The following is a 13,047-nucleotide window of genomic DNA, read 5'->3' on the forward strand; positions in this document are numbered from 1 at the left end:
GGGATTTCTACTGTTCCTTGAAACATTATAACACAAGCAAATGATTTTATATATACAAAACATTAAATACTGTGAGTTTTGTCACCCTGATGGTTACATTTGATTGTTAAAGATTAAAAAATATTTTTGTGTGACACATTAAGAAATATTGAAGGCCGGGTATACATTGAAGTTGATGCAGGCAGTCTATGGAATTTCACAAAAATACTGTGTGAGAGTCTGTTTTTCAAAAACTAATGTAATTCTAAAGGAAGAAGAAACTTTTTGTGCCTATTTGTCATACCCTATTTTAAAGCCTGACTTTTGAGCTTTATTTGATGCTTTACTTTTGTCATTTCAGAACAGATGTCATCTTAAAATGATTCATCCCTGATGAGATTATTTCTGCTTTGTAGCTAATAGAAACAAGCCCTTTTCAATTATGTAGTGAAAAGAAAGCAGTGTGGCTACTTATGTTTAGGATATACAAATGTCTATGAATTTAGAAAATTAAACGTTGATATAATATTCAAAAATGATTGTAGCTCATTTTTAAAGATAATTAAGTCTCATCTGCTCCATGCCATATGCTGTGTCACCACATAGCATCCCTCTTATATGGCAACTAGAGACCTCTTCAGATTTAAATGTATTTTTTAAAAGTATGATGTTTTTTTAACCAGTCATTTTGGCCTAGTATATCTTTTTTCATGTTATTTTCATTCATCCTATCTATATCTTCATATTTTACATGTGACTCCTATGGGCAGCCTATAGTTGGATTTTGCTTCTTTTCTTTTTTAAAGATTTTATTTACTTATTTGACAGAGAAGTAGGTAGAGAGGCAGGCAGAGACAGAGAGAGGAGGAAGCAGGCTCCCTGCTGAGCAGAGAGCCTGATAAGGGGCTTGATCCCAGGACCCTGGGACTATGACCTGAGCCGAAGGCAGAGGCTTTAACCCACTGAGCCACCCAGGCGCCCCGGATTTTGCTCTTATATCCATTCTAACATCCTCTGCCTTTTAATTGGAGTATTTTGTCCATTCATATTTAATGTAGTTATCAGTATGTTTGTCCCCTCTGTGTTTATTCTTCTTTCCTGGCTTTTTTTTTTTTTTAATTCTATTTTAATTACTTTGTAGCTCTTGTCTTATTCCAGGTATTATAATTTTCAGGACCTTTATTGAGTTAATTTTGTCCTACTTAATTATAAAATAAGGGAATCTTGAAGAAATGTAGGTCCATTTACCATCCCTCTCCCCTCAATCTTGTACTTTATGCTTGTTTTCATAGTCTTCCCTTTTTGCATTCTAGTGACCATCTTGCTCATTGATGTTTATTTTGAGGAGAAACTTATTTTTGTTCTCCATCTTCTGTTGCTCTGAGGCTTGGATTGTAAGAAATGCTTACCAATAATGTGACTGTGAGGGGATAACAATATTGTGAAAAATGTGTTAATTTACCATGTTTATGCCAGCATAGGAGAAGAATGGAATAAAGCTTTCCAGGATAAAAAGGTATAGTTTCTGACTTTCTCTGACTTACTTTCCCTGAACTTTTCCCTTCAGATGTGATACAGTGAATGTCTGGTGGTAGAGCATGATACTAATTTAACAAGGTAATATTTTTCAAGTGGGTGAACATTTTCTGACTTAGGAATATGAGGCAGTGATTGATGTACAGACACCTGCAATAATGTTTTACAAGGAAGACCAGCATTGTGCCTCTCCTTAAAAATAAGCAGACAAATAAACAGCCCTCTTGGTTTCCACGCCAAACACACCACACATAATTATCCCTTCTTTTCCTTCTCTTCTCTGTCCTTCTTGTGGACTCTCTCAGCCCTTAATCAAGTTCAAATGAACTTAGAAATTGGTGGAACACTTGGAGATTAGGAATTTTTGAAAAACACTTTGTTGTGTGTGTTACCTGATTTTGGAAAAACCTAGTTTTTAGGGCTGAGCCAGACCTAGAAAGAAAAAAAAAAAATAGCGGAGGTTTGTAGATCTGACTTGTAGATGAGAATTTTGAGGCTGACTATCCTCAGAGGATTAAAGTCAGAAGCAGAATTTCCCTAGTATGATTCAAAAATATTCTAGATTTCAGGATTGAATTAAAGGCAATACCATTTTGAGAGCTTTTGAAGAAAAATGTCATGAAATAAATTGTTAGAAACAGTTACCTAAATTCAGGGAAGTTTCCTGCGACAGATTTTGTTCTGTTAAACTTTGGCTCGTGGAGATGACAGACTAAGAAAGTGGGTTAGCCTGCTCGTGGGGAACATTTCAAGCAACTCATTTTGGGAGATCCAGAGCGAGTGAAAACTTGAGGTCTACTGGGAAACGCATACACTGTAGGTAGTGGCGACGTATCTGCTGTCGTCTTTCCTACTTTGCGTCGTAGATAAAATAAACTCAGAAAGGAGACTCAGAAAGGAGCATGGAGTTTGGGGCAAGAAGCCCTGCCGTCACCTTTGATGACCGTGAAAGCAGAGCTGCTGGGGAGATGAACGTTCTGAACAGAAAGACGGTGAGGGAGGAACGGGAATACTGGTTAGGTAATTGTGAACGTGCAGCCCTACATTCCACACTGATGGGAATAACACGAGCCCCAAACCAAACTCCTAAAATTGAAAAGCCATAGATAACCGCCACTTGGGGATGCAGCGAGCATCCCTGGTACTGGGGAAAGTTCACTCCACGAGCAGAACAGCCGTGCAGCTGATCTGGAAATGAAGGGGGATCAAGACTGGCTTTCACATGTCAGGCCGTCTCTATTCTTAGAGCTCAACTAGAGGACAGAGAGGTGGAGAAAACCGCGCCCTTGATGTGGCGGGGCCCAGAACCCGTGCTCGTCCCGCCACTATCGTCATCACATTAGAATAAACCGTTCATTTCTGCGTGCGGTGAGTCAAGTGCTGACACACTCACAAAATAATGCGAAGCATATGGATCGCAAGGGTTTTTAAGTAAAAACTTCTCTAAAGATTTATTTAGGTTCCTTAATTACAGAGTGGTTTGGAGGACGGGCATGTGGCTTCAGTCTGTAGTTGTAAGTGTTGGCCTCCGTGCCGGGTGCGTGCCAGTGTTGCCAGAGAGAAGCACAAGACCGGGAGCGGGGTGCGCATCCTTCGTGGCTGCCCCTCAGTCACTGTTTTAAGTAAGTGCAAGTCCCGATCTGAGTTTATAGGAGGTCAGCGGATGATCACGGGTGTGCTGTGCTGGGGTCGGGTGTGTCAGTATGTCCGACCCAGTTTTTCCCGTGCTCACGTGCCTCAGCTGGTATATTTCAGGGCACTTTGAACTCCGTGGCTGTCCAGAGAAAGAATAGCTTTCCCTTTTAGCTTTTATCTTGCATGAAAATATACCGCACTAGATGAATCAAGCCCAGTTTGGGGGGACAGCAGTTAAGTAAAACCAAGTGTTTAACGTCAGTGTTTTGATGTGAAATAAACCCGTGGTGGGGTCTCTTGGTGATCTTCTAAAGCCTCGTGTGTGTGCGCGTGTGTGTGCGTGTGCGTGCAGTATACATATACACATGCACACACACAGTCTTCTGTCGTTCCTCATGCGAGGAGTACTTCTGCATCACTCGGGGTCTGTGAATGGTGCGGCACATAAGTAACGTGTGGTCTCAGGAGCGCAGGGAAGGTGTATGTTCACCCGAGCAGTCAGCGTATGGATTGGGAAAGATTCATTTGTATTTGCCGTGATGTGGTAGTGAGGCAGGTGAGAAATCGAAACGCCGCTTTTCTTTCCCGCGGGAAGTCCATGAAAAGAAACGAAGAAGAAACAAATCTCCTAATTACTGTTCTAGGGCCTCACGCCAGTAGTGACTTTGTCAAAGCTTGGAGAGAATTCACTCTTCATTCTTTCGTATTTTGGTATTATAGGGTCTTGTGTTTATAACTATGCAGGACGGCACAGAGATTAACTAGACAGAAAGACTCTGCCCTAGAGGAGCTTACCTTCGGGGAAGGGATAAGAAGATGTGGGTGTAACTGATTGTAACACAGAAAGATTTCACACATTTATTTCGGGCTTTACAACACGTACAGAGCTCTTCTACAGCTGGCCAGCTCAAGGATGTGGTTCCACTCCCAATCGGTATGGGAAGAAACTGCCGTTCCGCCAGGGGTGAGCGGCAGGCTCGAGGTCAGGTCGGTGGTGAGCTGTGGGTCTCCGTGTAGAGAATCCAGCCCAGGCTGTGTTCCACTCCCACAGTCCCTGTGTTTTTCACTCGCCCTGATATGTAGCCGTGCACACCGGGCCGTGCTTGTTTTCACCCGGGGGCATCAGAGAACAGGAGAGAAGGATGCTGAGCGGTCTGGGGGGTGGGTGAGCAAGGTGCTGGTTCCCAGGGAACACTGAGAAGGATTTGAGAGGCGAGTAAGACCTTGGTGGGCAGAAGGAGATCACTGTGCGCTGGTCACAGAAAAAAGCCCCTTGTGCTAGATATTTCCGTTCTGTCTTCTTCATGCATTGGTTGAGTAGCTGGATGTAGGGTTCACTTACTACGGGCTAGGCACTGGGCTTGTTAAAATCACAGTTCTAGAGTAAGGCTCATGGTGGCTCTTTGAGGGCCCCACAGTAGTCGAGCCAGAAGATAAGATTACAGTCCGAAGAGGATGTGACAGGAGGCGAAGAATGTGGTACGCGGTTTTTCTGGGTGCGAGTTACGCCTTCCCTGGGAAAGGGCTCACAGACATGTCATGTCTCAGTCTGAGTTGGGTCATTTTTCTTTGAGGAGGCTAACCTTTGTTTCATAGACTGTTGGAAGGATCAGATCTGATTGTGAGTATGTGAGCATCTCCTCCTGGCACATCAGCTCTGTAAATTGTCAGCATGAATGGCGCGACACACTTCCTCAAGAAGAGCCAAACTCATTGAATGAAAGGCCGTCTGTGGTCTGGTTAGCCAAGTTTGACCTCTCCCTAGAGCCCCGCCCTGCCCTGGCCTCCTGGTCTCCAGCCTGGTCTCTTGTGTACTCCCTGGCCCTGTCCCACATGCAGTGGCCATGTATCCTGGTGGCCAGTAACAGGGCTCCAGGCCGGCTCTGCTGTGTCCCATTGGCACATCACATCTTCCCTGCCACAGTTTCATCGTCTGAAAATGGGATTAATAATAATTTATTCTTGGTAGTTTTGTTGTTGAGGTTTAAAGTGATTAAATAGGAAAGGCTTGGAGACAGTGCTGGTAGATGTTGCTATTTTTATCTAATTCATACCTGATCCTACCACTCCCTGCTTACCATCCCGGAGTGTGGCTCCCTTACCGGCTCTGTTCTGATTCTGAGTCTGCCCATCTCCTTCTCTGGCTTATCGCTCATCTGTCCCTTCTTACGCTTTGCCTTCCAGCAGTGAACAGTGGCTACCCCTCCACCCTGCACTCTGGGTTATTTTGTCTTTTCCTTTGTTGCCTAGAAGCCCTTAATCTTGCTACTATATTCTTTAGGACTTGTTTTTCTGCCCCTGAAGATTGTGCCCTTCCATTCCCCGTCCCCCGAGGCCTCTGTCTTGTTCTGCAGTGTTTGCACGGATCTCTCTCTTGCTTTTAACCTGTTGGGTTGCTGTTTTCTATTCCTGTCTCCCTCCCCTCCTTTTGACTGAGAACTCCTGAGCCAGGGCCGAGCCTGACTTACCTTTCCATTCCCAGCATGTTCCTTCTACGACATAGACTCTTGGTAAGTCCTTGTTGACAAAGGAGTTACCTATTTTAAACACAGTACCATATTGTCAGAATTATTTTTCAGTTAGCTCGGGGCACATTTTACCTTGTTTCTAAGCTTCAAGGCAGGGAAGATCAACCTGCCAACCGACTTGGTCTTGATGGGGGGTCCTTTGTCATCACAGGGCCCAGTGAGGACCTTGAGGGACTGGAGAAGGCCCATGGCAGACACGTGATACTGCGGGCCTCGGGTGGTGGTACAGCTTCACTTGCGTGTCTGGGAAGGCAGCAGTTCTGTCTTTAGCTGAATGATGCTAACACCAGCTATTTGGTATTTGATAGCGTTTTTCAGATAGCGATTTTCAGATAGCGTTTGAAAAAATTTTTTCTCATTGTTTTGAAACGAGTGTATTGTTCTAAAAACCTCTACATCCCAGTTTTGGACATGGGCTGTGACATTTTCTCCTTGGTTCTCTGACTTTCCCAGATTCTAATACGATGAACCTTAAGGGTCACATTGGGTTTAATAAAGCAAATCTTCAGAGTCCGGTAAATTGGTACTATTTTGTTTCCTAGAGAATGAGAAGGAAAAAGTTACATGGGCCACAAGGATGGTTGGGTTTATTTATTTCCTTTAAGACTTGGAAGGAAATAAAGTCTGATGTCTCAGCTTCCTATCTAAAGTATTTCCCAATCCTTTAAAGAGCCTGTGGCTACATCTGATAAACACATGATAATGAGCTGAATTTTAAGGACTTTTCTCCCATTATCCCCTGCAGCTTTGCCCTGTCGGACGAAGCATACAGATCCCTAAGAGATCAAGATAAGGACCAGTGTATTCTCATTACCGGGGAGAGCGGAGCAGGAAAAACAGGTAAGGCCAGTCCAGGACAACCTTCCTTCTCTGTGGAAGGTACACTCTGCGCTGATGCTGACGGAGAGAGGGCGGGTGGGGCCTCACTACCACGCAGCTGCACAGGCCGCTGGGAGGGCTCCTTCGCAGGAGGCTGCTGATTCGGATCACGGAATGTTCTCTGGGAAGGACTTAACATCTCTCACATGAGGAAACGGGATTTCAGCCAATATGGGAGTCTGTTTCTGGATTCCAGATCTACTTCAAGGTCTTTTACTTTTCCTCCAAGGCCCCAGACCTGTGAGGTCTTACCATTTCCTTGATGAATGACAAATTGTTTGGGCTTTGAGAGGCCACAGGCACATCTTACCTCAGCTAAAGAGTGAGGAGGAAAAAATGTTTAGTTTCCCTCTAGTCTTTGAAGCCTAAGGAATTGAGATTTTTCTATATATTTTTAGGTGGGCTAGCAACCTCCCCATAAAACAGACCCTTGAATGGAGAGGTTTTCTTTTTTTTTCCTTGTGCTTTTAATAAAGGTAATTCGTATGATTGATGATGCTTTTGAGTAAAAATACGATTTTGCACATGATGCCCAGCTAACTGGGAAAAAATTGAGAAGAACTGTGCTCTCTGAGTCCATGCTTGGGCAGGTGAATTTCTTAACTGAGTTTCTCTGACGGAACGGTAAGTCCCCGAGGGAGGAACGGAGGGAGACGGTATCTCCACAGCTGTTTTATCTGTAGAATGTTCTTGTTGTAGACACCAGACTCTAATGATTCTACCAGTTTGCCAAAAAGGAATTTAAACTTTCCTACTTTGCTGGGCTATTAAGTGATCAGATTAGCATACCTCAGGCCTCTGATTATTAAGAGAAGAAAATTGCCCAGGGATATTTCAGTCAACTGACTGAAATGAATATTTTGTTCATAAGCCCCTCTTAAAATTTGTGCCTTTAAAGTCTTATTGATTGGCGTGTAAGAATGGAAAGTGCGGGGGTGCCTGGGTGGCTCAGTCTGTTGAGCGTCTGCCTTTGGCTCAGGTCGTGATCCCGGGGTCCTGGAATGGAGCCCAGTGTCGGGGTCCCAGCCCAGCGGGGAGCCTGCTTTTCCCTCTCCCTCTGCCCCACCCCGTTTGTGCTCACTTGCTCTCTCTCAAATGAATAAGCAAAATCCTTAAAAAAAAGAAAAAAAAAGAATGGAGAGTATAAGACCAGTGCTCTAACCCCTGAGCTATGGAGCCTTCCCCTAAGAATGGAGAGTAACAGGAAGTATACTCTCATATCATTGAAAGTATATGAAGTGTACTCTCATATCATAACATATGATATGTTCCATATCATATCATGGAACAGCCACACTCCCTTCTTTCGTACTGATGGTGAGCTCACGGATTTGGAAAGCCGACTGCTACATTCGCCATACAGGTTCACCAACACAAGTTCTTTCTTACCTCGAGTTGAATTCTGCCTCTGCCTAGTGGTCTTAACCTCTGCAGTCTGGAGCCTTATCCAGTTAGTGTACTTTGTTTTCTGCGGGGCAGTTACTCAGTTATTTGAAGTCATCCATTGTGTACCTTCCTAGGGCTAAACATCCCTTGTCTTCAAAAATTTCCTGTGTAATGCGTAGTCGTTTATTCATTCATCCAGGAAATAATTTTTTCTAAGATTTATTTATTTATTTTAGAGGTCTAGGGAGGGGCAGAAGGAGAGAATCCTCAAGCAGACTCTCTGACAAGGGGCCCAGCTCCCTGCTCCTAGACCATGATCTGAGCCAAAACCAAGTCAGCCACTGTATGGACTGAGCCACCTGTGAGCCCTCAGGAGATAATTTTTGAGTACCTATAGGAATACTAATAAGGTGAAAGGTACTGTACTAAGTACTGGTGATATACTGGTGAGCCAGGTACCACCCTTGTCCTTATAGAATTTGTAGACTCGTGGAGAAGATGGACAGTAGCTCTATGTTTTATATGTGCATGGAATGTGTACTACACAGACACCATATTGTATGTCTGCATGTACACATGTAGTTTATATACAGAGTGTTCAGTGTCGTGAAGGAGAAATACAGCTTTTTACAGCGTGTAGGAGGAGGATAGGATCTCATTCCCAGACCCTCACTGTCATGGTCCTCTTATTCTGGAATGATCCCATTTTGTCTATGTGCCTCACAAAATTACATCCCAAGAAGAGAGAAAGATGCAGTATATACTCCAGGTTTGGTCTTGGTTGTGTTGGAACGATTCCCCCTCTTCATATGGATACCAGGGTTCTGTTAATGTAACACGTCTGTGGAATCATTCTGGTCTTTTCACCAAGAAGGATTGTAGGTCTTTCGTATGTCTACTTCTGTTGGGTCAGATACGCTCAATCTCGTATTGTCCGACCAAGTTATTGTAAGCTTAAGTTTAGAATCTTTAACTTGTTTTTATAAATTTTACACCACTGTTAGAGCCTCTTGCGAAACTGACAAATTCTGATTCTCTTCCCTCCCACAGAACCACTGCCATGCCATTGGGTAAAAACAGTAGCTCCCGGGGCGCCTGGGTGGCTCAGTGGGTTAAAGCCTCTGCCTTCGGCTTAGGTCATGATCCCGGAGTCCTGGATCGAGCCCCGCATTGGGCTCTCTGCTCTGTGGGGAGCCTGCTTCCTCCTTTCTCTTTGCCTGCCTCTCTGCCTGCTTGTGATCTCTGTCTGTCCAATAAATAAATAAATAATCTTAAAAAACAAACAAACAAAAAAACAGTAGCTCCCGACATAAGTACACATTGCGCTGGGCATTGTGCTTTCGCAAATTACATGCATAAGTACTCTTCTTACCCCCGTTTTAATCATGGGAAAATTGAGTCCCAGAAAGGTTAACCAACTTGTCCGAACTTCCCAGTGAGCAAGTGGCAGAGCTGGGATTTTGAACATAGGTAATATATCTAAGCTCTGGAGTCCCCACTTGTTTTCATCAGTTCAACCCGATTTAACAAAATACCATAGACTGGGGGCTTAAACAATGGATATTTATTTCTCATAGTCCTGGAGGCTGGGAAGTCCAAGATCAAGGTGCCTGCTGACTTGGTGCTGGGTGAAAACCTCCTATCTGTGTCCTCACGTGGGAGAGACAGAGACACACAGGGAGAGAACATAAGTCAGAGCAAGATAAGGACACTAATCCCATCATGGGAAGTTTCTGAGTTTTTGAGGAGCCTCTGCACTATTCTGCATGGTGGTTGTACTAAATGACATTCCCACCGGAAGTACACGGGGCTTTCCTTTTCACCACATTTTTTCCAGCACTTGTTATCTCTTGTTTTCCTTGGTAATAACCATCCTCACCAGTGCGAAGTGATGGCTCAGTTACTTTGCATTGCGTTTCCCTGATGATTGGTGACGTGGACCACATCCTCAGGTTCCCATTAGCCGTTTCAATGTCTTATTTGGAAAAACGTCTATTCAAGTCCTTTGCCTATTTTTACATCTGATTACTATTATTCCTTATTGCTGTTGAGTTGTATGAGTTACTTATATATTTTAGATATTAACATTTTATCGCATACATGACTTGTCAAGTATTCCTGCATTTTAAAGGTTGCCTTTTCATTTATTGATTGTTTCTTCTGCTCTACAGAAGCTTTTTAGTTTGAGGCAATCCCACTTATTTATTTTTGCTTTTGCGGTTTGTATTTTGCGAGTCATAGCCAAGAGATCATTGCTAAGACCAATATCAAGAGCCTTATGTTTTCTTTTAGGATTTTTATAGCTTTAGGTGTTTACAGTTAAGTCTATAATCCGCTCTGAGTTACTTTTGTGAGTGGTCTAAGGTAGGGTTCAGTTTTTTTTCTTTTGCATGTGAGTACCCCATTTTGCCAACACCATTTATTGAAAATACTGTCTTTTCCCCACTGAGTATTCTTGCCTCCCTTGTTAAATGTTAGTCGACTGCGTTAGCATGGTTTTATTTCTGGGCTCCTCTATTGTGTTTTTTTGGTCTATGTGTCTGTTTTTATCCAAGTACCGTAGTATTTTGATTACTATAGCTTTTAGTGTTTTGAAATCAGGAAGTGTAGTGCTCCCAGGTTCATTCTAATTTCTGAAGATTGCGTTGGCTATTTGCATTCTCTTTGTAGTTCTGTATGAATTTTAGGATTTTTTTGTCTTTTTCTGTGAAAAATGCCTTTGGAATTTTGCTAGGTATTACATTGAATCTGTAGATTACTTTGGGTAGTGCAGACATTTTAATGGTATTAATTCGTCCAGTCTGTGATCACAGAGACAATGTTCTTCTGATTGTGGTGTCTTTTATTTCTTTTCGTTGTATAGTTTCTCTGGCTAGGACTTGCACTGCTATGCCAAATAGGAGGGTGAGAGTGGGCAGCTTTGTTCTTATCTTAGAGGAAAAGCTCTCAACCTTTCACCAAGTATGATGTTAGCTGTGGGCTTGTCCTTTATGTCCTTTTCGATGTTGAGGTACAACCAGCTGGTTGAGAGTTTTTATCGCGAAAGCATATTGAATTTCATCAAATGCCTTTTTGTATCTGTTGAGATGTTCATATGATTTTTATCTTTTATTCTTTTAATGTGATGTGTCACATTTATTGATTTGCATATGTCAAACCATCCTTGCATCTTAGGGATGATATCACTTGATCATGGAGTATGATCCCTGTTGTTGTTGTTTTTTTTAAGATTTATTTATTTTGAGAGAGAGAACATTTCTGTGAGCAGGGGGATGGGAGGGGCAGAAAGAGAGGGACAGAATCCTGAGGCAGACTTCCCACTGTGCGTGCAGGACTTGATCCCAGGACCCTGAGATCATGACCTAAGCCAAAATCAAGAGTGGGACGCTCAACTGACTGACCCACCCAGGCACCCCAGGGTATGATCCTTTGAATAAGACTTGATTTCAGTTTGGTAGTATTTTATTGAAAATTTTAACTTCTTCGTTCATCACAGATATTGATCTGTAGTTTCCTTGTAGGATCTTTATCTGGCTTTGGTATCAGGGTAAGTTTGGCTTTATAAAAGGAGTTCGGAAATGTTACCTCTTCTTCAATGTTTTGGAAGAGTGAGAGGGATTGGTGTTAATTCTCCCCTAAATGTTTGGTAGAATTCAATAGTGAAACCATCTAGTTTGGGGTTTTTCTTTTTGGGGAGGTTTTTGATTATTGATTCAGTCTTCCTTGTTACTATTCTGTTTACCACCATTCAGTCTTGGTAGTTTGTATGTTTCTAGGAACTTAACCATTTCTTCTAGGCTGTCCAATCTGTTGGCATTTAATTGTTCATAGTAACCTCTTAAGGTTCTTTGTATTTATATGGTATTTGTTGAATGTCCCCTCTTTCATTTATAATTTTATTTTTTTGAGACATCTCTTTTTTCTTGCTTAGTTTAAAAGTTTGTCAATTTGGTTTATCTTTCCAGGGAACCATCTCTTAGTTTTATTAATCTTTTGTCATTTTCCAGTTCTATGTTTCATTTATTTCTGCCTTAATTGGTGCTGTTTTCTTCCTTCTGCTAACTTTGAGCTTAGTTTGTTCTCCTTTTTCTGGTTCCTTGAGGTGTAATATTAGGTTTGTTTGAGATATTTCTTTATTCTTAATATATACATTTGTGACTGTAAACTTTCCTCCTAAAAGTTGCATCTCCTAAGTTTTGATATATTGTTTTTCTGATTTCATTTGTCTCAGGATATTTTTTATATAAACATTTTACTGGTTTCTCTTGCGCTAAAATAAATTTCAAGTCCCTTGTGCTTGCTGCGTAGGTGCTGTGTGATCTGGTCCCCACCTGCTTCTGTAGCCCGCTCTCCTGCTTTTCTCCAGTCCAGTAATCACAGCTTGGGCTACTTTTCATGAAAGCTTCTGCTCTCTATTTATTTGTAGACAGTATTTCATCGTTTAGTTTCCCATCCCTCTTTAGAGCATTCATTGAATCTCTGGGTGTGGGCTCTAGACCTCTGTTCGCTCAGAAATTTGGGAGATCTTTCGCTATTCACAACTCCCTCTTTATAGTAGGTAATTTAAGGGGACACTGGTGTCTTGGGAGCAAGTTTTTTCCTCTCTTCTGTCACTAACCAGTTCTTTCTGGTGAAATAATTGAATTCTTAGAAGTAGTACAGTTTCTTGTTTCTTTCCAAGCTGACCAGTGGAAATGGTAGCAAGGCAAGTTAAAAACTATGTCCCTTGACAGGAGGCGTTTGTATCGGTGTGTCTCATGCCCGTACTCCTTACTCCGGTCCTTTCGAGTGTACCTACAAGCCTAGTCACTTCACACCTTCCTTTTTATTTAAGCAGGAGGGAAGACTAGATGAAATTATTCCTATGGCTATTAATTTTTTTAGGCTTTACTCATTCTTCATCATGACTAAAGATACATTTTTTGAGGGTCTGATTGTATCACTTTGTTCCTCAGTGAGTCATCAGAAGTGGGCTGTGGTCACTGGCTTGATTGGTGTTGGCCACGTCTTCATCTCCCCCGAAACATACATTCTAAGAAGACAGCACATCCACTAATTAGCCATGTCGGTGCATGGCCACCTCCTTCTCACAGAGTTGCAAACC

The 13,047-nt window shown here is 42.5% G+C and overlaps 1 protein-coding gene across 3 annotated transcripts in view; it reads left to right on the plus strand.

The window, feature by feature from the left end:
* Window positions 1–13,047, plus strand: part of MYO1B (myosin IB) — a 177,825-nt gene that overhangs the window by 79,732 nt on the left and 85,046 nt on the right. For all 3 annotated transcript variants that reach the window (XM_032354231.1, XM_032354232.1, XM_032354233.1), the window contains one exon: window positions 6,424–6,518. In XM_032354231.1, coding sequence (XP_032210122.1) covers window positions 6,424–6,518 — 95 coding nt within the window. The remainder of the gene's footprint in view (window positions 1–6,423; window positions 6,519–13,047) is intronic.

This window comes from Mustela erminea, chromosome 8 (assembly GCF_009829155.1).
Source record: "Mustela erminea isolate mMusErm1 chromosome 8, mMusErm1.Pri, whole genome shotgun sequence".
Lineage (NCBI taxonomy): Eukaryota > Metazoa > Chordata > Mammalia > Carnivora > Mustelidae > Mustela > Mustela erminea.